The sequence below is a fragment of the Anneissia japonica genome, unplaced genomic scaffold (genome assembly GCF_011630105.1).
Source record: "Anneissia japonica isolate Jap-2015-1 unplaced genomic scaffold, ASM1163010v1 scaffold287834_len5846547_cov211, whole genome shotgun sequence".
Taxonomy (NCBI): domain Eukaryota; kingdom Metazoa; phylum Echinodermata; class Crinoidea; order Comatulida; family Comatulidae; genus Anneissia; species Anneissia japonica.
In genome coordinates, this window is record NW_022704992.1 from 727,177 (window position 1) to 749,494 (window position 22,318).

At 33.7% G+C, this 22,318-nt stretch overlaps 1 protein-coding gene across 2 annotated transcripts in view; it reads left to right on the top strand.

Moving 5' to 3' along the window:
• Positions 1-22,318, top strand: part of LOC117105026 (ubiquitin-conjugating enzyme E2 E1-like) — a 60,338-nt gene that overhangs the window by 31,303 nt on the left and 6,717 nt on the right. For both annotated transcript variants that reach the window (XM_033246021.1, XM_033246020.1), the window contains exons 4-5: positions 15,443-15,575; positions 17,460-17,607. In XM_033246021.1, coding sequence (XP_033101912.1) covers positions 15,443-15,575; positions 17,460-17,607 — 281 coding nt within the window. The remainder of the gene's footprint in view (positions 1-15,442; positions 15,576-17,459; positions 17,608-22,318) is intronic.

The window sequence follows — 22,318 nt, forward strand, 5'->3', positions numbered from 1 at the left end:
ATAAGTAGCCTTCATATCAATATAAAATGTGGTATATGTACCGTTTTGCAGGATGTTATTATCGGTGGTGCAAAGTATTATAACTTCCTTATTCAGTTGTAGGAATTATTATACACTAAGGAGAGCTTTACTTTCAGCTTCTGCAATTTTAAAGCATGATAATATTCAAGGAATGTTATAGTAGTGTAAATGTAATAATGCTTAATAATAATAATGAATGTCTTATATAGGACATATTGCAGTAAGGTTGCCTCTATGTGCTTTGCATGAACAAAAAGAAACAACAATGAAATATCACAATACTATAAAAATAAAAAAAATAAAAAAATAAGGGCAAAAAGGCAGAATAGTAATAATAACTATTATTTTTGGAATCTCAGAATAGAGTGAATGCACATGATTTTATTTGCAATTTAGGTAGAAAATGAAATCAATACTGTTATGACGTACGGTGCGAGACCGGAAGTCGGAGATTCGTTCGGCCCGCCGTGACAAACCAAAACCATGTGCACTGCACTGGGTGAGCCAACCAATTAGCGTTCATGTACGAAATTATGCCTACCCAGCATAGAGTAGACTTCGTGTACAAAATTCGATGAAACGAGTTTCCTATACGAAGCAAAGTAGGAAAGAAATTATTTTGAGCACCGTCTGTAGTTGTTCATCTCACTCAGTCCACATGCTTTTAGAACAGCCCGTTAATTAGACACAATCAACGTTGCTGTTTCATGCAAGTACTTTGCATATGGTTTGTTTATTGTTATAATAAGCAAACAGAAAGTAACAAATCTCTTTTTACTTCATGGTGTCCCTGAAAAGGGCCGTTTATTTTGAATGACGTCATCGTCGGTAAGAGGCGTACGTAAAACTGAGGATCGTATAACTAGTGTACGTAAAAATGAGGTTCTACTGTATATTAAAATTAAGCCTACAAGAGACAGTATGGAAAAAATGGTTATTTAATATGGACTGAAAAACAAAACAAAAATATAGTACAGTCAACTCTCCCAAATACCGACCACCCAGAAAACCGGATTTCACGCAAAACTGGTCATTTTTTAAAGTCCCAAAATCATTCCTATTCTTACTGTATTAAAATACTTTCTGAAAACCGGATCTCCCAATTCCTAATTCCGGCCCAATTCCGGAACAATAAAATTACCTTCTGAAAACTGGACAGCCAGTTTAAAACGATGATTTATTGACGAAATATGTTAAATAAATCATCGGAGACCCATTGACTGACTCCAAATAACAACTATCAATCACAGAAAAACAACATGTGTACGATCGTTAGTGTTAATCGTGTGACACGCCGATAGCGCAATTATTAATTAATTGCAATAAGCCTAGATTTCATTTGTTTAATAAACTGATAAAAAAAGTTCATGAGTGTGTTTTCTTTATTAAGGAATGTATCCTTTTCTCACATTTTGCATTTATTGTCACGCTAAGGCAAACCAAGTGGTCCCAACATAAGGCTATCGATTTCATAAAAACAATTGCGCATGACACTTTGACTGTCACCTCTGACCTGACTGTTTTCTATTGGCTGACACAGTTTAGGGTGCAACCACGTTGAAGCGAAGCAGATTATGGCGATCGAACGAAAAATAACACTGACACTTATTATAAATTACGATACACATTTAGTTGATTTGTGTAAATTTTTATTGATAATAGACTTCGACACAAAAAAATAGGTACGTACAACATAAATAATGTAAAAATAAAGTAAAACCTGAATTTTAAATGACATTCTCAGGTCAGTAGGCCTACATAGTACATGATGCAGTGTGGTGTACCTATCTGCTGTACCTTGCTAGGCTTATTATAGACTCAAGGTCGGGGAACCAAGGTAGGTAGGTTCTCTAAACCGGTCCGTCGGGAAAACCGGTCAAAGTGGACGGTCTGAATGGTGGTCGGTATTGGGAGAGTTGACTGTGTAGCATAAAAGTTTCACTACCAAATAATTTATTTCCCAAAGGTGAATGTTTGTGAGATAGCTAGTTTTCTACCTATCTGGTCTACAATGCATAAAGTCGGTTTTCCACTAGGCGAATGTATTTGCACAAATGGAAAGCTCTGATTGGTTGCGCATTTTTTTCGCTAAGCAAAAAGTAGAAACAGTTAAAACTACCGATTTCGCTGAAGCGAAAACTCCGATAGAAATATGAATGCATGTGTGCATGAACCAACACTCTCGATTCACGTGAATAAATTCGCCTAGTAGAAAACCAGCTTTACGCAGTTCAGCAAGCCTGCTCATGACTAAGATATGCGTCTTATGTTGGGGTGGTGTACATTTCCTATCATTCGACTTTACTTCCAACCCTTTATGTATACTTCTACTGTTTGACTCCCCAGGACGTTGGCTTTTTCCACAAGAAACAGTTTGCGAGTGCAATTGATTTTATGAGAGTCAAATACATTTTCCATTATTATTTAACATGAGTGATACAGAACATATTCTATGGTGTTTGTAGTCACTATTGGACTAGAACGGAATGAAATTACAGTAATATTTAGTTGGCATTTTGGTAATGATATGGAATGGATGCTGTGATATTTTTGAAAATATTGTAATGGATCTTCCTGGAGTGTCAATCAAACTTAACAACTGACCAATCAGAACATGGCCTGGAATACAAATGTGTTCTACAAACACGTGTTGACCCACAAACGTGTTCATTTACGCTGCTGTTTTGTGGGACCTTAGGAACAATATCCAAGGGGCGTGGCTTAGTGGAAAGGCCCTGTACAATCCATATCTTAAATTCAGCAGCAAATGTATTGAATTGAAATCTCAAGGAGATTATCCAATTAAAGGATTGTAATAAAATGGAATAAACTGCAACAGTTCTAGTAGGCTTACCAAATGATACTAGATGGATTCAATGTTATGGAAATTATATGATACATTAATAATATAAATTATTCTAGAACTTAAATATCTATAGTTAACAATGGTTTGCTAATACCATTATTCGATTATGAGGATATTTCAACTGGCCAATCAGTGTAGTCAAAAGTTGCAATATTGTGTTGTAATTTAATGGAGGTAGGCCTAATTAAACTACCTGTACACAGTTTTCAGAAAATTTGAACATTTTGTAGTTCTATTCGAGTTGCAATTGTCGGCCGAAGTAATATGATTTTTAGTACTCTGTAAATGCCATGTAATGAATAAACAATATATTACATACAATGAAAATGTCTTCAAATATATTAATATAATTTCTTTATGTTGTATTCTGTATGTTGTCAGATGTGATACTTTTTCATAAATGTTTGATTGATGTTGCGGTTGGATGAGTGAGCTCTCCTCAGCGATTTAAGCAGATTCTAACGATTAAAATGTCTGTAATTTTCTTTAATGAGTTTATTCAACTGTATCCATTTTATTAATGTTGTGGGTTTATGTAGTATAATAACCTCACCTTAATCCTCGCAATTTCATCAGTCATGGGTCAAAGAAACTGTATTTCAAATTATTATGAAAGTGTTTTTAAAAGACATCAATTCCTTCTTAAATTGTGTTTGGATACATACTAATAAGGCCAAATAAAAAAAAATTCTAGTTCCTCGTCCCCTCGCGCATCCATTTTCTCTGCCTCCCACCAATTTTTATTTTTTATTTATTTTTAATTTAATTTTTTTATTTCCTTTATTTTGCGAAATGTACAAAAATTTTGCTAGAATTCCTCTCTTGATCGTTTGTGTTTGAGATGTTCAAGCACTTCCTAGGAAGAATTTCAGTTAAACTATTACAAATTTAAACTCAATATTGTATCAGGAATCATGTCTTGTGCTTCTTTTCTTTGCTTTCAATGTGTCCACTTCGTAAAATTGAGAAAGTAGTAGCTGTTTCACATCGGCCATCTTGGATTTGCTATCTCAGTCATTTTTTTGTAGCGTTAAGCAGATGAGGGCTTGATTACAATGCTCTCGCTGGATAGAATGCTAGTTCATTGCAGGTTTATTCGCAGCAATTTGCAGTGATACCCATTGATACAGCTGGCTAGACTGAAGCCATGTAGATGTGCCTTGCGTAAAAACACAAGCGAAATGCATATCGAGGGGTGGGTAAATGGGGTTTACTGTGAGAAGTAGTCACCTAGTGTCATGATGTTGTCTAGAAGAGCTCTTACGGGGGGTCAGTGGCAAACTCCTGGATTTTATAGAGACGTGTTGGTGTTAAATGTGTTAAAAAATTTTTACATTTTACAAAGTCTCACTCTCTCCAGTGATAGAAACTATTGTCTGTTTTTACAGAAGTGAACCAGTTTACACTGAGTGAATCACCAACAATAAAGTACATACAACAAATATAAGAATAATTTATTGTTGTATTGTACAGCATGTATTGTAGTTAGAAAGATGTTTATATTGGTCTGTATTACTGAAAGCAGTTAATAGATTTATGTAGTTGTATGTGCGTAGTCTTATTTTGATTGGTTTCACGATCATTGAATGACTTGCCTAGGAAGTAGGAAGCAGCGTACTCGGAACCTGATGTAAACAAGTGATATTGAGACTGAATCCAGTTGCAAAGCTGAGAGTCAGATTGCTCATGAGACATGGATGTTCCACTCAATGTCTGTTACCCCTCTGTTGACCTTGGATGTGTAGATTTTATTGCATACCTAGATGGTGTCATTGCTTATGTGCTTTCATGTCAGTCTGTTAGTATTCCTATTTCACTTCACACTTCAAATGTCCTTCAGCATATTTATAGATGGTTATTTCAGGCAATAATGGTTTATAACACTATTTTATTGTTATTAGATCTGATCATATAATATTAGGATAATAATAATAATGGAATGTAAAGTTGTTAATGAATGATAATTATTTTTTTTAAACATATTTCTCCATCCAAGTGAAGATGAAAGACCAAAGACCACTTTTTCTGGCTGTGGATGAACACTAATTGCTTACCTTTGTAGTGATTATTTTTCTAATGAAAGACCAAAGCTTCTAAAGACCATAAAATTCTTGATCCCTACGTAGTCTTAAATTGGAGAGAGACCTATACTAAATAGATAGGCTTATGTATTCCATATATTCCATATTGTAAATCACAGGTGGGTGAAGTGTGGCCCGCAAAAATGAATGACAAACCCTGTGTGTGCAGCCCACCAACCATCTTTGGCTAGAAAACACATTGCTTTTTGGAGCCTAGCACCGATCATCTGTAAAAAGTAATAGTAAAACTGAGCATAAACTGCCCATAAAACAGTGTACGAAGGTTTTTGGAAGTACACCGAAACATCAGTGTTTGGGTGCAGCCCTCGTAGTTGAATTAAAAATTCACTTTAGCCCTCTGACCCATTTGACCCATTTTAATGCCCACCCCTGGAAAATGTTTAATATCAATGTATATAATCTCATGTTATTAAAGTAGGCCTTATTGCACATGAATTAATTAATATGACTGATATTCAAAATCAGTTTTGTTATCAGTTTTGTTACAGAGATACAGACACAATTTAATTTATTATCCATTAATAGAAATTATATTGCTCACTTGCTTACAATAAATGAATAAATACAACTGCAAGTGAAAATCATTATTTCTTATTTTTGGAATTGATTCCTTATATATCAGCTTTCAATTTTAGAACATACTGTATTTTCCTTATCATTTAGCAGATGAAAAAATAATGTTCTTTTTTAATAGGCTCTTCTAAATTGGAAAGTAATGCATGTGATGTAAAGATTTTGTTTAAAAAAAAAAAACCTGTAAAAAGGCTCTAATAAATTGGGTAGTAATCCATGTATGTAAAGATTTTATTTAAAAAAAAAAGAAGAAAACTTTTAATCAGCGAAGATTGATATAAAGTAATAACATTTTGGGTTTCTTCAGTGTGAAACTGACCAAACATGAACCATAAATCATCAAGACTTATTTCCACTGGGGTTCTTCTGGTGGTGACTTCGGCTGTACATTGTATTTGTATGAAGAGGATGTTGCATTCTTTAATGTGGATATCAACCATATTTCACATGGGACTAATTGGTTAAATATATTTCGAAAGACAATGCACTACAGTTAAAAATTGGATTCTGTATCTGTAGGATCTCGTGCAAACCCCTTCTGAGGTTGTCGTCGCACGTAGGTTGGTGTCAGGTATGTAGCGGTTAAATTTGTGAGTGGGTGGCCAATCCAAGCCAAGCATTTGGAACATTACATTATGAATTAAAAATAATAATCTTTATTTTTCTGGACATTGTCTACATATTGGCAATACATTATTATTATCCTGGACGTAGCTACAGAATGTAATGCAACATCATTGCCCTTCATTTTGGCTACAGAATGCAACCCCTTTGCTGTAATGCATTATCAATGCCCTGGATGTTGGCTACAGAATGCAACCACTTTCCTGCAATGCATCAGCAATGTCCTGGTTGTTGGCTACAGAATGCAACCCCTTTGCTTTAATGCATTATCAATGCCCTGGATGTTGGCTACAGAATGCAACCACTTTCCTGTAATACATTATCAATGTCCTGGATGTTGGCTACAGAATGCAACCACTTTCATGTAATGCATCATCAATGACCTGGATTTTAGCTACAGAATGTAATTATGTTCTTGCAGTAGATTATTATTACTTTGGACATGCTATAGAATGCATTGCAACATCAATGCCCTGGATGTTGACTATAGAATGCAACCACTTTCCTGCAATGCACCACCAATGCCCTTGATTTTAGGTTCAGAATGCAACCACTCTCTTGCAGTACATTATTATTACCTTGGACATTAGCTACAGAATACAATGCAACATCATTGCCCTGGATGTTGGCTGCAGAATACAACCTTTTTCCTGTAATGCATTATTGACGCCCTCGATTTTGGATTGAGAATGCAACCACTCTTGTGCAGTACATTATTATTAAATTGGACATTAACTACAGAATGCAATGCAGCACCATTGCCCTGGAGGTTGGCTACAGAATGCAACAATGCAATCATTAATGCCCTGGATTTTGTCTTCAGAATGCAACCACTCTCTTACAGTACATTATTATTATTATTATTATTGCTACCTAATGCAACCTCTTTCCTGCAATACATCATTTATGCCCTGGACACTGGCTACATAATGCAACCACTTTCCTGCTATACATTATCATTACCCTGGGAAATTTTACATAATGCAATAACACTTCTATAATATATTATAATTGATCTTATGCTATTCCCTCTCGAATATATTTAAGCTACAGTTATTTCAAACTTTTCATTAATTTTCCTAGAAATGTTTTTAGATGAATAAAAATTGGTGTTACTCAGAAGGATGAATATGCGTTACATTAGGTTTATTATTTATGAACCTCACCTAGCCCTTTGCTTTGAAAAGCTGTATAACATCACATGATCACTAAGACACGCCCATAGAAAAATAGAATATTATGGCTCGAATTTCACTAGACAATAATACCACGTTGAGATGCATATAATAGTCATCATTATTGAGTATTGATTTTGTTGTATAGACAATTTAATTTGTGAAAATTAAATCCTTAAAGCCTGTGCTTGTCATGTGACAGTTTTTGAGAATCTACTCTAATCCCGCAAATCATGTTCCAAATGCTAAAAGTCGTCATTCCTTTGAAATGCTTGGAGGCACAAAATGTAATCCAAAACACATGATCAACAGACCTAGTAAGCCTGGTAGTATGACTATTCAGCAAAGCTTGTTAGTAATATCAAACCCATTTAAATGTTATTATAACTTCCAATTTGTCTAATGATGGCATTTTTCCTAGTAATTAGCGCTTATGCTTTCTGAAGATACTCAATAATAGTTTACTAGATAACGATGAGAGAATTACTTAGCTTCACCATTTAATTGCAAGTTCAATTGCCAATCTCATTTCGAGGCTTAAGTACTGGAGCTGGTTTTTTAACTTATAAAAACATAGTATCTATATGACGCACTCAAATTATGTGGATTGCAGCTTAAACCATCATCATCCAATGCACATGTTTTCTGTAATGATTAATAATCTGCTTCTATTCTTTTCTATACTTCTAAGTTTTACCTGTGACCTTCTAATTTGCATAATTTTATAGCATTTACCATGCGAATAGCTATAAAAAAAAATCTATAGTACACTTTTAATCAGTGTCAAATCACCCAACTATGATGTGCGTACATTCTATCGACATTCTAACATGCAAGTACCAGTACAAGTCAAAGAGCATTCTCTCTTTATATTTTGTTTTACTTTAAAAAGCATTGAAGCGATTTACTTAATACATTTTATATACTGGTATCCAATAAAAAGTGTGTTTGTCTCTCCCTCTTTGATCATGAAAATTAGTGATGTAGGAATCTTTGATACATGAAATCATAAAATGTTAAGGTTGTAATATAATAGGATTTATAGCAGCAACAACTTAAGTACACAGACTAATTACAGGGTGGAATGATACATCAAAATCCAAGTGTCTTTATAAGGCTTAAAAAGCTGTTTTTTAGTTGTAAGAACAAGTCCTGTTAAAAGAGGAATTGAACAAACGACCCAGAATTTTTGTGGTCGGACATTTTAACCACCAAGCACAGCTCTACTACCAGTTGTGATGCAAGGATTTTCCCATCTGACCGACAGACAGATTGTCTGAAATTTTGGTCGAGGTCTGGTTCAGGGGTCTAAGACCTTTGACACCAAGAAACACCAGGTAATTTTAGCCATTTTAAGCTTTACTGAGATGTTGGTGATGTATGTATTTTGCTTAAAGAAAATGTATATTCCTTTTGTTGTTATGATGCGTTCTTGCCAGCAGTTTGGCCTCTGATGGGGGATCAAGCTTTCTTCCACTGTCCACAACGATTTTCCATTAAATTCTCTTCTTTTTATCAGTGCATTACACTTCTGTCTTTCATATTACAATGATAATTTGTTTTGGCTGTCAAGATCACTCATAATGATCAATATGCCTCATTAAATATTGCATTGAACACCAGCACGACCAGAATAAAGGCAGCTTTGTTTACTGATAACGATTTAACAGATTAAATGTAGCTTTAATCAATATCAAAACATTGTAGTACAAATTGAATTTTTGTAGTGTTAGACCTGTAATTTAATTTATTTTGAATGAATGAAGATTGGAAATAGGGAAATGTTTAGTAAAGAAACATAATGGTCAATTTAATACTTTTATTATTTTCAATTCACAAATTGTTATTGAAAATAATTATTGTTGTATTTGCTTTATAATTATAATTGTTGTTGTCATAATTTCTGATCATGTAATAGATTGGGTTAAATACCTGCTAATCAGATGTGTTTACAAGTTGGCCATTTAAAAACATAATATTATTCTAAAAACCGAAAGGTCCACTGATTAATCTCAGATAAGAAAGTATAATACATAATACCATAATATATAATACATCATTCCTGATGATGACATAATTAATGTCGAAATATTGAATCCCAACACGATGGCGTGTATTTCAATACTTGGAGTATGTATTATACTTTCTAATATTATTCTTGTGTTTAAAAATGCAAGTTTGATTTATATTTAATTTCTGTAACGGTAAAGATAGGAGAAAGACCCATATACCTACCGTAGGCCTACTTGTTGCAGCGTCATTGTGCTGAATTGCATTGGCGCTGTGCTGTAGCAGCTGTAGAATGCAACTTGAGCTGAAATGAACCAGACTATCGGGTTAACCTCTTACTCTTTTTAAAGATGCTATCAGTTCGTTAAGGTGCACAAATTTGTAATGATCCTTTCGTTAGTTTTTAAGTAATCTTGCTTTGCCTCATCGAGTCCATACACAACTTCATACATTTTTGAGGATATAATTTTCGTCTGACGACAGACAACATTAAATAACCTTCTCGGCGGAGGTAATTATATTATTTTACAAAACAACTACACACAACGTCCATGAATACAGATTACTATAATATTAGAAAGTTATTATTTTGTTATCTCTAATAGTTAAAATAATATAGATTTAGAGAATGGATTGAAAATTATATCTGCATTGCCTAAAAATCAAAAGATAGAGAAGATAATGTTATTGTCTCCAGGAAGCTATGTACAAGTGGGCTGAATGCCTGCATCATGTTCCGTTTCAAAATCATATTTGTTTCCTAATGCATTGTCATAGTAATCGTTACACAGGTATAACAGTGCCTGAGTACTCCAACAGAGGGGGAAACACAATAGTTAGAATAGCTGAATCAATCAATCATTTCTGGCTTTTGTGCTGTTAATTTGAGTGAGATAGGCAATGGTCAGGCATATGGCTACAAACAATGGTAAGTCCCACATGCCACACTTAGGTGGGTCCCACTTACATGAGCTTGCATTCATGCCTATTTAAAATTTAAACGTTCTTCAATGAGATTGTGACTTGGACTTGTTTTTACCCAGACTTCAAGATGCTACCATGTTATGTTGACTGATAACCTTCTTACAGACCAATTGCCCGCCAATAAGGATATCAAATAATTTTGTTGGCACAGGCCGCCACAAAATAGAAATTATTTCATTTAAAAATCTTCAAATAAGAAATCTTCATTTCTTCCTTACAATTTAATAAATATAAAGCGTTAATCAATCTGATTATTAAATTCTTTCATTTGATTTGATAATATCTTGAACAAGGTCCTATTACTTCAATAAAGTATAAAATAAGTTGTCTAAAATAATTATTAAATTTTTTTGTTTTTATTTACATTTGTATTTCTCATTTGGTTGTGTATAAATTTCTTTTGTGTAATCTCATATTTTGATATTGTAATACGAGATCCTTGTATTCAGGCAATGTATTAACCATCATATTAAAATTCATGCATACCAGGAATGTTATGATTTATTAATGAGAATAAGGATATTGATAAGAGATATTTTTGTCTCACAATTTAAACTAAAACAATAGGTGTCTGTATTTATTTATTTATTTGAACAAGACGAAATAAATAAATGAATTGAAATGAAATTTATTCATAATATTTAACAAGAGTGGCCTAGTCAAAAAGACTGGTTTCCATTGGGCACTGGGAACAAAGAGAAAATTTGAAATAAAGTGCAAAGAATTAAAATAGTTATTAAGGGATCATGGTGCTTGTTTTGCAAGGACTGATATAGAAACATCAAATATAATGTGAATGGAGATCTCACTCATGTTTTGTAATAAGTATCCGGTTCTTAATTATATTACTATTAGCTATGAAAATTAGGCATAAAAGGGCGATATCAGGAATTAACTTGTCTGTGACCATCTTCCTTACGTAGATTCTCAATGTGATGTTATATTTAGGTCTTGCCGTCGTTGCAAATCAAAAGCTTATTTTTTTCCTGACTTCCAATATCTCTACTTTCTTAGCCTCATTAAGAGGCTTAGTACTTATAAAGCATTGTCGGGCCCTGTGGAAGAACAGGTTCCCAAATATTAACAAAATAATTTTTTCATTGTCTCTATGTGTTAAATAATTACTTAACTTCAACCTGTTTATTTTACTTCAATGCATATTCACAAGTTGTTTATTCAGATCAGATTACTTATTTGATTTTGTAACACGGTTCATTTCACGTAAAATAAGATAAGATAATAAGATATAAGAATTTCTTCACCAGGTTCTAACAAGTTCTTTATTATTATTGCAATTATATTTTACCAATTGTATTTTTTTTCAATCAATCGCATAGTTATTTTATTCAAATGCGAACCATTAATATTATGAGCAATTTGCCTGAAAATTGTAAAATCTTGTTGAAAGATAGGGAAAGATAATTAGCAACAGAAATATAATTATTTGCAAAGGGCATTGAAAAGCTTGAGTCATTATGTGAAAGCATAAATAACAAAGAATTAATTATTTAGTGATGCATTGAAACATCCTGATTTGGTTGACATTTTGGATAAATCAAATCTTTAATCTAGATGATCAATGTAAGAGAAGTCAGTGCATACTTGACTGCTTGGAAAGTGGAGTTTTATCGCATCATCTCTATTTAGTGCCTTGTATCTTTTTTATTTTTTAAATATGTATTTATTTATGTAGTATTTTCACATCAATTGAACCACTATTAACTTTATTTCTTAAATTTGCTTCTGTATTTCAACACATTTTCTAGAACGCTACCATCATATCAGTTAAGAATGTATACAGTATGTGTGCTACTTGAGGCTTAAAGAGAGCAGCTTAGCTTAGTCGTCTAAACTGGTGAAAGCCATTGTGTCGCGATCTCTAGGTCCCCAGTTCAATTCCCATCGTTACTCTAGGTCCCCAGTTCATTTCCCATCGTTACTCTCTTTGTGTTTCAGCTGAAGGACTGAAATGAAAGTTTACGACAGTGCACCGTCTTTAGCCATGAGCGAACCCACTTGCCTGACGCCCAGGACAAGTGTTTTTTTTTTTACGCTTGGACAACAACAATTTCAGGGACCACTGGTCCGTGGACAAGCACTTTTAGAATAGGCTACTTCACCATGTAATGTGTAATGATTTTACAGTACTTATAGAAAGTCCGACTCTTGACAATACGCAGTATATTTTATTAAGAAATTGTCGGCGCACAAAGAGATATCAAACAGAAAACCGACTAGGCATTGGTTACGCACCACACCGCGTGCATCAACACTCCCGCGAATTATGGACGGTTTAAAAGAAAAAATGTAGGCCTTCATAGTAGGAACACAACTATTTACGATTCTGCGCATCTATTTTTCTAGAGGTTTTCCCGTGCAATTTGAATTTGTTTGTAACCTCCACAAAAAAAAAGAAAAAAAAAGATACATTTTGAAGCTAGTATTAGAATTGATTAACATCTGCAAACGGGTACAAACATACGATATGGCCACCCCCACCCACCTTCTACAAATAACGTCCTAAAACACAGTCCTGTCAGCCTGTGGCCAAGAACTTGTGTATCATGGGAATCAACCATGCCTGAGGAATTTTTACTTGCAGTAGTCGTGACGACGGCTTTTAAACATGCAATAACAAAACAATCAAGACACTCCTACATACATAGAATAATAATGTTTATTTATTTGAATTTCTCCATATCATACATTATTGAAATTCTCTCAAAAAAAGAAAAACATTTTTGCGTGATCAATGCAGTATGCATGTAGGCCTATTAATGTTGTAGCGCCATAACTAAAAATACTTACTTTGTGTTATTTTTTATGATTATTGCGCAATAATATTAGGACAAGTAAAATTGTCTTCAGGACAAGTGCATTTTTTTAAAGTACTTGTCCGGGGACAAGTGAAAAACTGTGAAATTCCCTCATGCCTGGGCAATGTCTTTCAGATGAAATGTGCATTATGGCTTGTGTGTATGTTAAAGAGCACAATACACTTTCGGAAAACAGTAGGGGATTGTCTCCCAGTGTACTGCCCATTCACCATTAGAAAGACCCCACTGGAAATAAGTCTTCCTCAGACGAGTGTTATCCTTCCATCCATACTACCAGTGGCAGTGTATTTAAGTTGCATATATTACGTATCACTAACTAGATTTGCCTGGACACACCACAACTTTGTGTGTGCTACTTAGTCAATCAACAGTCAATATATCAATCAAACTAGCAGGCTGTTATAGTTGTATATAGTGATTGTGGAGGTGTTAGCTCTATGAGTATTACACTTGTAGCATCCTTAATGTGTTTAATATTGTAACTGACGCACATACCTGCTGAACTCAATTCTGTTGCGGATTGCTGGAACATGTTAGTATGCAAGATAGATAATCTTGTCGGTATAAAAAGAAGTATGTCTGATCCGGTAACACATTCCAGTGCAGCGAATTATAATTATATTGTGGGCATGCAAGCTACTACTAGGGACTTCATGCTCCCTAAGTATTAAAGAAAAATAAAATTATAATTAAATATCTCTTGAGAAGTTCAATATAGTTGGGTGAATATAAATATTTAACTATGGCAGGGGAGGATTTAGGTTGGGATGGGGGGGTTGACTACGCCTCTCCCCGCCTTTTGGAAAGTAAAAAAAGGAAAAGAAATAAATGCCTCAGAGGTTATTTTTGGAAGTCCAGAAAACAACAATTTCGTGGGGGAATGCCCGTGAACCCCCTAGGGTAGGTAGGCCCCACTTTCAGCCCCTCTTTCGAATTCCCCTTTCGGACATCTGTGGATCTGCCCTTGTATGGTACTTATTAAGTTGACAATGAGCAGTTGTTCCTGAAGTTCATTAGGAAGTTTTTGATTGAGAATGTACAGCGGGAATGTAGAACCGATTCACTCATCCGTGACTGTCATCGCGTGCGTTCTATGTTCTACTTCAAATCAGTTTCAGTGTTTTATAACGAGGACACAGACTGCAGACGCACCAATTTTTAATACCGTACAGTCCTTGTTCTGGCCTAAATGCAGATTCTGCGAAAATTACCGTTACACTGCCAACATGACGTCATTACGTTTTACATCTTCTCAAATCGGAAGCTCCCTATTTTTATACCTAGTTTGATAAGCTTTTTGTTTAGTAAACTATGGTTTGATAAAGCTGTTCCTTAGTATATTTCACTTACACACTTTTTCTGTATAGTCTATGGACACATTTTTTCAAGGCAGTAAATAAATCCCAGGGCTGTACATAAATTTCCTAAGTTGTATGTAGATTGAGCTCTTCCTTATCGCATATTAATTGTAATACTGAATGAATATAAATTAAAGAAATTAATAACAGTCTGTACTATTAACATTCAAATAGATGGGAGGTAAACAATGAATACCTTAAGAAAGCGAATGAATAATTATTATAGATGGATTTTATATAACAAACAAGAAAGATTTTCTGCTTGTACCAATTGCCTGAGTTATGTAGATTGAGGAGCTCAGCTCTCTCTTTGTTGTCGAAATAAAGACACATTTGTGACATCACTGCTGTTTGTGGCAATACACATACAGACAGATCTTTATCAGCGTTACTGCCTACAGGGAAACTAAGACGGATCTGTGTAATGATAATGTCAATGGTGGTTCTTATTTCCCTCGGAGTAAACTTTAAAGGTTCTGTTATTCCATAACATGACATGTTTGACATAAGGCTGTCAATGAAATGATGATTTATTTATTTTATTTCATTCTCTAATAAAGTGAATGGTGCTCATTATAAAAGGCATACTGAGTGCAATGCTTTTATTCTTGATGAACTATCCACTGTTGGTTATTTACCACATTTCTCTACCAATACACAATAATGTATTTTAATTCTAGATTTTAATCAAATGTTTTATTTACTAAATATTACATGTAATTAATTATATTTTAAAATGTAAGTGTTGTCAGTGACATGATTTAAGAAGCCAGTGGAAAGTAAATCTTTTTGCTTCTATGATCATCAGAAATTCTATTTCCTTTGATATGCATATCAATAGTCAACTGGCAAACCAATGTAACCTAATCTGTTTTTATGTTTGTTCTTTCAGTGCCGGGCCAAAGGGAGACAATATCTATGAATGGGTATCCACGATCCTAGGGCCTCCAGGCTCTGTCTATGATTCAGGTGTGTTCTTCCTCGAAATCCACTTCTCACCGGAATATCCATTCAAACCACCAAAGGTAATTTAGAAATTGATTCTCATTTAATGAGTGTACCTGCACTTACATGATGAAATTGTCAATGGATGCTCTATAAACACTGTGTCATTATGAGTCTTCGTAGTACAGTTATCTCCATAATCATAACATTTGAATGAAATTAACCCAGAAATGTATTTTCTTTATTATTTTTTTTTTATCAAAATCACACTTGACAACTGTAAACCCAATATTTACAGAAATAAAATATAGTAATAATAATATATATTAAAATAAAGTGTATCAAAATATGATGAAATACATTGATAACTAAAGAATAACTAATGCATGTATTCAAAAATTCATTCAAAACTTGTATGATTAAAAGTATCAAAAATAATCTAAAATATGTTAATTGAAGTCTTAAAGTCTTAAAAATGAGAGCATATTGTATTTGATATTCATGATTATTAAAATGTTGACATGGCCTTATTCATCCATCTGTAATTGTTTTAAACATCCTTAATAAGTCCTCATGTGATTTACTGTCATACAGTGCATTTTGTCATTCTAATCGCATTTTCTCTTCTTCGGAATGTAGTGTACGTGCAGTTGACATGACGTGATTGCTGCTATCACATTCTGTTGCGTACCTTTTTGCCATGCGATTGTCACAGGGATTCTGTGGTGTTTTTTTCTGCCACCTTGTGATTGCCGCTTCAGCATTCTGTGGTGTATCTTTGTGCCACCTTGTGATTAACGCATTGGCATTTTGTGGCGTGCCTTAATGCAAGATCAACGGCATTCTGTAGTGTACCTTGATGCCACCTTGGGATTGCCACATTGGCATTCTGTGGCGTTCCTTGATGCTACCTTATTATTGCTACATAAAGCCACCTTGTGATCAACAATTGGATAATATTATCGTTGATTTTGCTCTTCAGATAGGAATAGGCATTCAATTGTTATAGACATTTTAGTGTATAGTCAGTTGATTCTATTATATCTTGATCAATAATAGCACAAACATGGATTAAGTGATATGCAATCACATGCATTTGCACATACAATAATGGTGATCCTGTGAAAGAATGACATATTAATGTAGTAATTGGATACAAGAAGTTCATGCAAAGCAGCTATTACTTTGACCACATTGATCTCCAATTAACAATGCTACAAACGCACCTATGCTGGCATGTTTTCGACACATTCACATGCCTGAAACCATCAATCACAAGATAACAAAGGCAAATAAACTTCAGCAATATATTAATCTGTCATTTTTATTTTCAAAAAATTCAAGATTAATGACACCGAGTGTAATGGAAATTCATATTTTTCTGGGGAATTTGAGTGCTTCTTCTAGCCAATGATACATAGTTACCAACCGTCTTGCATCGTGCTACACGCATTTTGCAGAAACACATACATGATCATAAATTTGTCAGGCATTTAGCACAAGTCTATGTGTGACAACGAATTATCACAAATTCAGGGGAAAATTTATTTAAAATTAGAAGAAATTGGTTTTATTAGAAATGTAAAAATGGTCATGAGGTAGCTTGAGTCTTTAGAGAGCTTTCGTTATCTCGTTCGACAATCAATTAACTGAGAAAATTTCTCTTTCCCGACCAAAATAACAGAGCCAACGATGCACTTAGTAGAATCTAGTAGTCGTGTGCGGTCTTGCGTGTTCATTGTCACAACCAACCACTGATTATGTGACTGGAATCCGGGCATTAACTATATATTCATGACTTTCTAATATTCATGATTGATTATAAATAAAGTTTGGTAGTTAAATATACCAGCTGTCTCGTTAATGAGAATTAGTGTACAGACATTTACAGTTAATTAATGAGTGTTCTATTTGATATGAAAGAAAAATAAAACGTGTAATTTATTGTTCTTTTTTTTTTTAAGGTGACATTTCGTACTCGAATATACCATTGTAACATCAACAGTAGCGGTGCCATCTGCCTGGATATTCTTAAAGACAATTGGAGTCCTGCCTTGACGATTTCCAAAGTGCTTTTATCAATATGCTCATTACTGAGTGATTGCAATCCAGGTATATATGTTGTGTACACACTATGACGATGTAAAGGCATGCTCACATTAGAGGATTCATACTTTACAATGTTGTGAATTTGTTCAATAGAGTATTGTGTTGTCCTAATGGCATCCACCTTCTCGTTCATTCTTTTGCACTCTCTATTATTGATGTGTTAATCACTGTTAATCCTAATCCTTAGCTAATCCTAAGCTTATATCACCCTTACAGCTCAACTAGTTGTCATTAGTATGTCAAATTTCACTCTTGGTCTCATAAATACTTGCAATTATGAAGACACACCAACTCAACTCAACTTTCTTTTGAAGAAAATAAATAACTGCAAGCAATTTGGTAGAACTAGTTACACAGAGTACTTGCATTGATTCTGACTGTTTTGTCATGCAACGGCAACATTAAATTGGAAACATTGTGCTGTATATACTGTGTTGCTACTGTCCCAGAACATTCGTAGAACCTCAAATAGAAGCCCAATGGGCTTAATCTCGAGAAGAAGCCCATCTCAAATTGAAGCCCCCTTCTTAGTTTGCAAAAGTAGCCTTGAAAAGAAGCCTGTTCTTGTAAAGAAACACATGATTTCAAGATAGGATGGGCTTTTTTTTTCGAGTTAGTACAGTATATGCACATTAATTCCTAATATTTACAGATTCATTTTGAAAAGAAGCCCCTCTTTGCTTTGCAAACTTAGCCTCGAAAAGAAGCCCATCCAAAGCCCAGATCTTCATTTCGAAGTTTTACAGTATTTTAATTGCTTGTCTATTGCCAGGATATAAATAAAACAAATGGTGATATTGCAGTTGATTTTGTCAACTAATAATTCCCACAGTCTCTCTTACTATCACTAGCCAGTTGTCAAGGGTCATTTGATGTCAGTTGAGTAGAGTCTAAAGAGTAACATAACTCCAGCTTTATTAGTGTTTACAAGAGTAACTACATGATCTCTTAATCCTAATCCTGAGGTAAATCGGTATAGCTGACAGATTAACAACATTGGTTTGTTATATAATATTCTGATGATCATATCTTGCTATAAAAAAGCCTTCTTACAGACAAGTGATGACAACCTAATACCTAATGACATTTAAGTCCTTGTCTAACATCATAAACATTCTTAAAATTACTTTAAACTTTGAAAATAAATTTGAATTTTAAAAAATCCTCCGTTAATTTTCGGACAGATAAATAGTTTCTTTCCTGTATTCTTTTGCATTGATCCTTAAATTAGCTGGTAATCAATTAAAGGATGTTTGTAGTAAAACATCTATAAATCGGTAAAAACTAATTTTTTTCGATCTATTTCTTATTTTAAGCTAAAAATTTATTTGATCCTTTCAAATGATATTCAAAATTATATTAACATTTTTGAGGTATTTTGTGTCTTTTTTGACTGATAGTACATCTTTACGACATTTAAACATGATTGTTGAAAACAACACTAAACATCTTGGTATTATTAGGCCATGTGCTACACCAGGTGGGAGTTGCATGTGCACCATTCTTCTTCACCCACCCCTTGCTCCCGCCCCCCCTCCCCAATAACAGTTAGCACAAAATTCATAAGCTTCAAATCTAACAGCTCTTGTTACACACTGCATACCTAACCTCTATAGTAGTTATGTTTTATTTATCATGTATGGAAATTCTGTGTATTAACATCCCTATAACTAGCCTTAAAACATTTTTTAACTTCCATCGTTGAAATTTCATATGCATTGATGAATGGCGAGCGGATGTGAAAATTATTGCTCATCTATTTTGCATACATCTAGTTTGCTTGGTTTCTCATGTACGTGATACAAAGCATTTCTGCAACATGTTCTCTCTCATTGACTATTGCATGCAAGCGTGGCTGTCAGCATAATTTAAATTCAATGAGGCAGAGGAGCATCAAAGTGATCACAGTAGGACAACCGATAGGCGATTTGACCGTTATTTCACGCTTTTTCGATTTTACTTCCGCGTTTGCTTTCCAAAGCGCCACCTATCGTTCATATACGTAATCACGTTCTAGCGTCGCTAAGCAAAAAATACAGTAGATTTATCTATGTTCTTATTTACATATAATGCCCGCCCATTACTTCCTTATATGGTAAAAACATTTCCAAATAAGTCTAGTTTCGGAACCAATCAGAGTTGTTTGGGAAAACCCACGTTAACACAAAGCATTTATCGATTGAAGTTGACGCATGTGAAATAGTGAAAATCTTCTCCATAGTCGGATTTGCGTCCCCGGGAATCAATATTTTTTTGAAGTATTGATTTATCATGTTTAATCTTAGTTTAGTCGGGTAAGACCTGTCTCAAATCTGTTCAAAAATTGTTAATCATACTTATAGGCCGTAAAATTCTAGGCAATATTTTGAGCATGTGTGAGCACGCGGTAGTCGTTGCTGAGTGGCCTCGGGCCGCATGGTGGTGCGATCCATTGTTGTACTAGCCTAGGAGTAGGCGGCTGACATTGAAGGCAGACTGAGGCTTTGTTAGTTTAGGATAGACCATGTGTACTACTGTATTTATTTCCATCTAATTTCAATAATCATACTGATATTACCAGCCTAGCTAGCTAGCCAGGATTTATTTTAATGCTATAATAGGCATATGTGATGTCTATATAATATTTGATGAAACATACACAGTAGTACAAAGGATAGGGCCAGGCATAAGATTAGAAGACACAATAATACTACAGTACTTTTATTTATTCTATTTATTAAAATTGGGCATATTTCATATACAAAAACGCATGAAAATGAACTACAAAAAAACAAAAAAACAGACAGGTTAGCGGAATACCAAAAGAGAAATGGGCTTCTTAAAGCCTGGCACCAAAGAGAATTCTCTCGAAACCGCTAACCTGCAAAAAAAAAAAGACATAAAAAACAAGGTACAGCCTCTATCACTAGTGTAGTTTGTTTCACAAAATATTATTTCGGGCATTGTGCTTGAGATACAATAACAAAATAAAGTTGCTGTCGCAAGCACAATTTGATTCATGTTATAATAATTTTAATTAATGACTCAAGGCTTTAGTGTTAGTAAAAAATTCCAAAAGCATACCAATCTCTATATTATTGAATACATTATATTTTTGTAACCAATATATTTTATTTATTTTTAGGCACACCAATTTCAGATTCTGTACCGATTTGCAGACGATGGTTATGAACCTGCAATGTTAAAAACTTTATAATGATGCTTAAGGATTCAACCATTGAACTCTAATCTACTCAGAATGCCGCAAATGCAGCAGAATAGCCTGCCTGTGGAAAAACAAAAACTTGCTTAAAAAAAAAAAATTAAAAACCACTGCAGCAGTGTTGTAATATTGATTAAATTTTTTTTTTAAATACAGGCTTTGCTTTGTTTATAAAGAACAATTGTCTTCATTATTATTATTGCTATTATTACTTACAGAAGAAATAAGCAAACTAATTATGTTTAATGCTTATACAAATATAAATAATTTCTTATTTTAGTCAGATTTTTTAGTACAGTACCAACCAAAAAATATCATTATCAAATACAGTACCACCATGTATATTTATATTCCATAATAAAGAGATCGGCTAGTATATACATGTGAATGTGTACTATGTATTAAAGTATTATTTGTTACGAAGTATTGTTATAAAAATGTTGTTTTATGTCCTAAAAATCGCATATATTGAGTGAAATTGTGAATGTCAGTGTTGCAGGATTCTTCTCACGACCTAAACAACTCCACTCCCTAAACCTCAAATTGAGATTTAGTTTGTGTAAAGCATCGTGTTGTGTATGTGTTTTGTTTTGTGAAAGGGATTGTCACCTACAAGTAGGACAGTGATATATTCGCTATTGACAATCTTTGGTGCATGTGTTGTGTGCCTAAATAAATAAATAAAATAAAGTTAATAAAAAAAAAATTAATAATAATGTAATAATAATAATGTGGGGCTCCCTAAAGGAGTTTTGGTGTTTTTAGTTGGCAATGAAAATAAACAACTTATGAATTTCTTTTTTATAAGTTAATTATGCAGAAATATAATTAATTACCAAATGTAAAAATATACCAAAAGATAATGATCATAATATTTTGCATTTATTATTACTGCAGACTTAAAATTTGAATAATTTTATTTAAAACAAAATCACACCAAAAATGTATATATTATGGTAATAAATATAACATACATTTGCCTCTAGATTAAATTATACATGCATCTGTATCCAGCAGTATTTCATATTAATACCATAATATTATCACGTTTCCCTTTAAGTGCACAATTGATTAAGTGCTACGTGGCCTTGCATACTTGTTCTTGTTGATATTAGCAACATTGCTCATATAATGTTATTAATGGTATTAATTTGTGAGTCTTCTTAGATAATGTACTTCTAGTTGTCGGTGATAGCTACCACTTGAATTTTACACCAATCTATACACCCAATCAAGGCCTTTTTGATGGCTAGGTAGTAATTTTCAGTATCAGATATAGAATATATTTGTGTTGTATTCTTCCTCATCTTCTTTGGTTGAATAAACTTACAGGATTATTTTCCTCATGGCAAACCATTACTATAGTATAGGATGTTTATATATCATTATTAAGAAGTGAATATGAATAATAAAGATGACATTATCTTGTGAGATAATTTTTTATTATTTTGGGTTGGTTATAATATAAGTAGAACCTCTTGTAATATACTGGTGCTGTATTCATCCTCATCT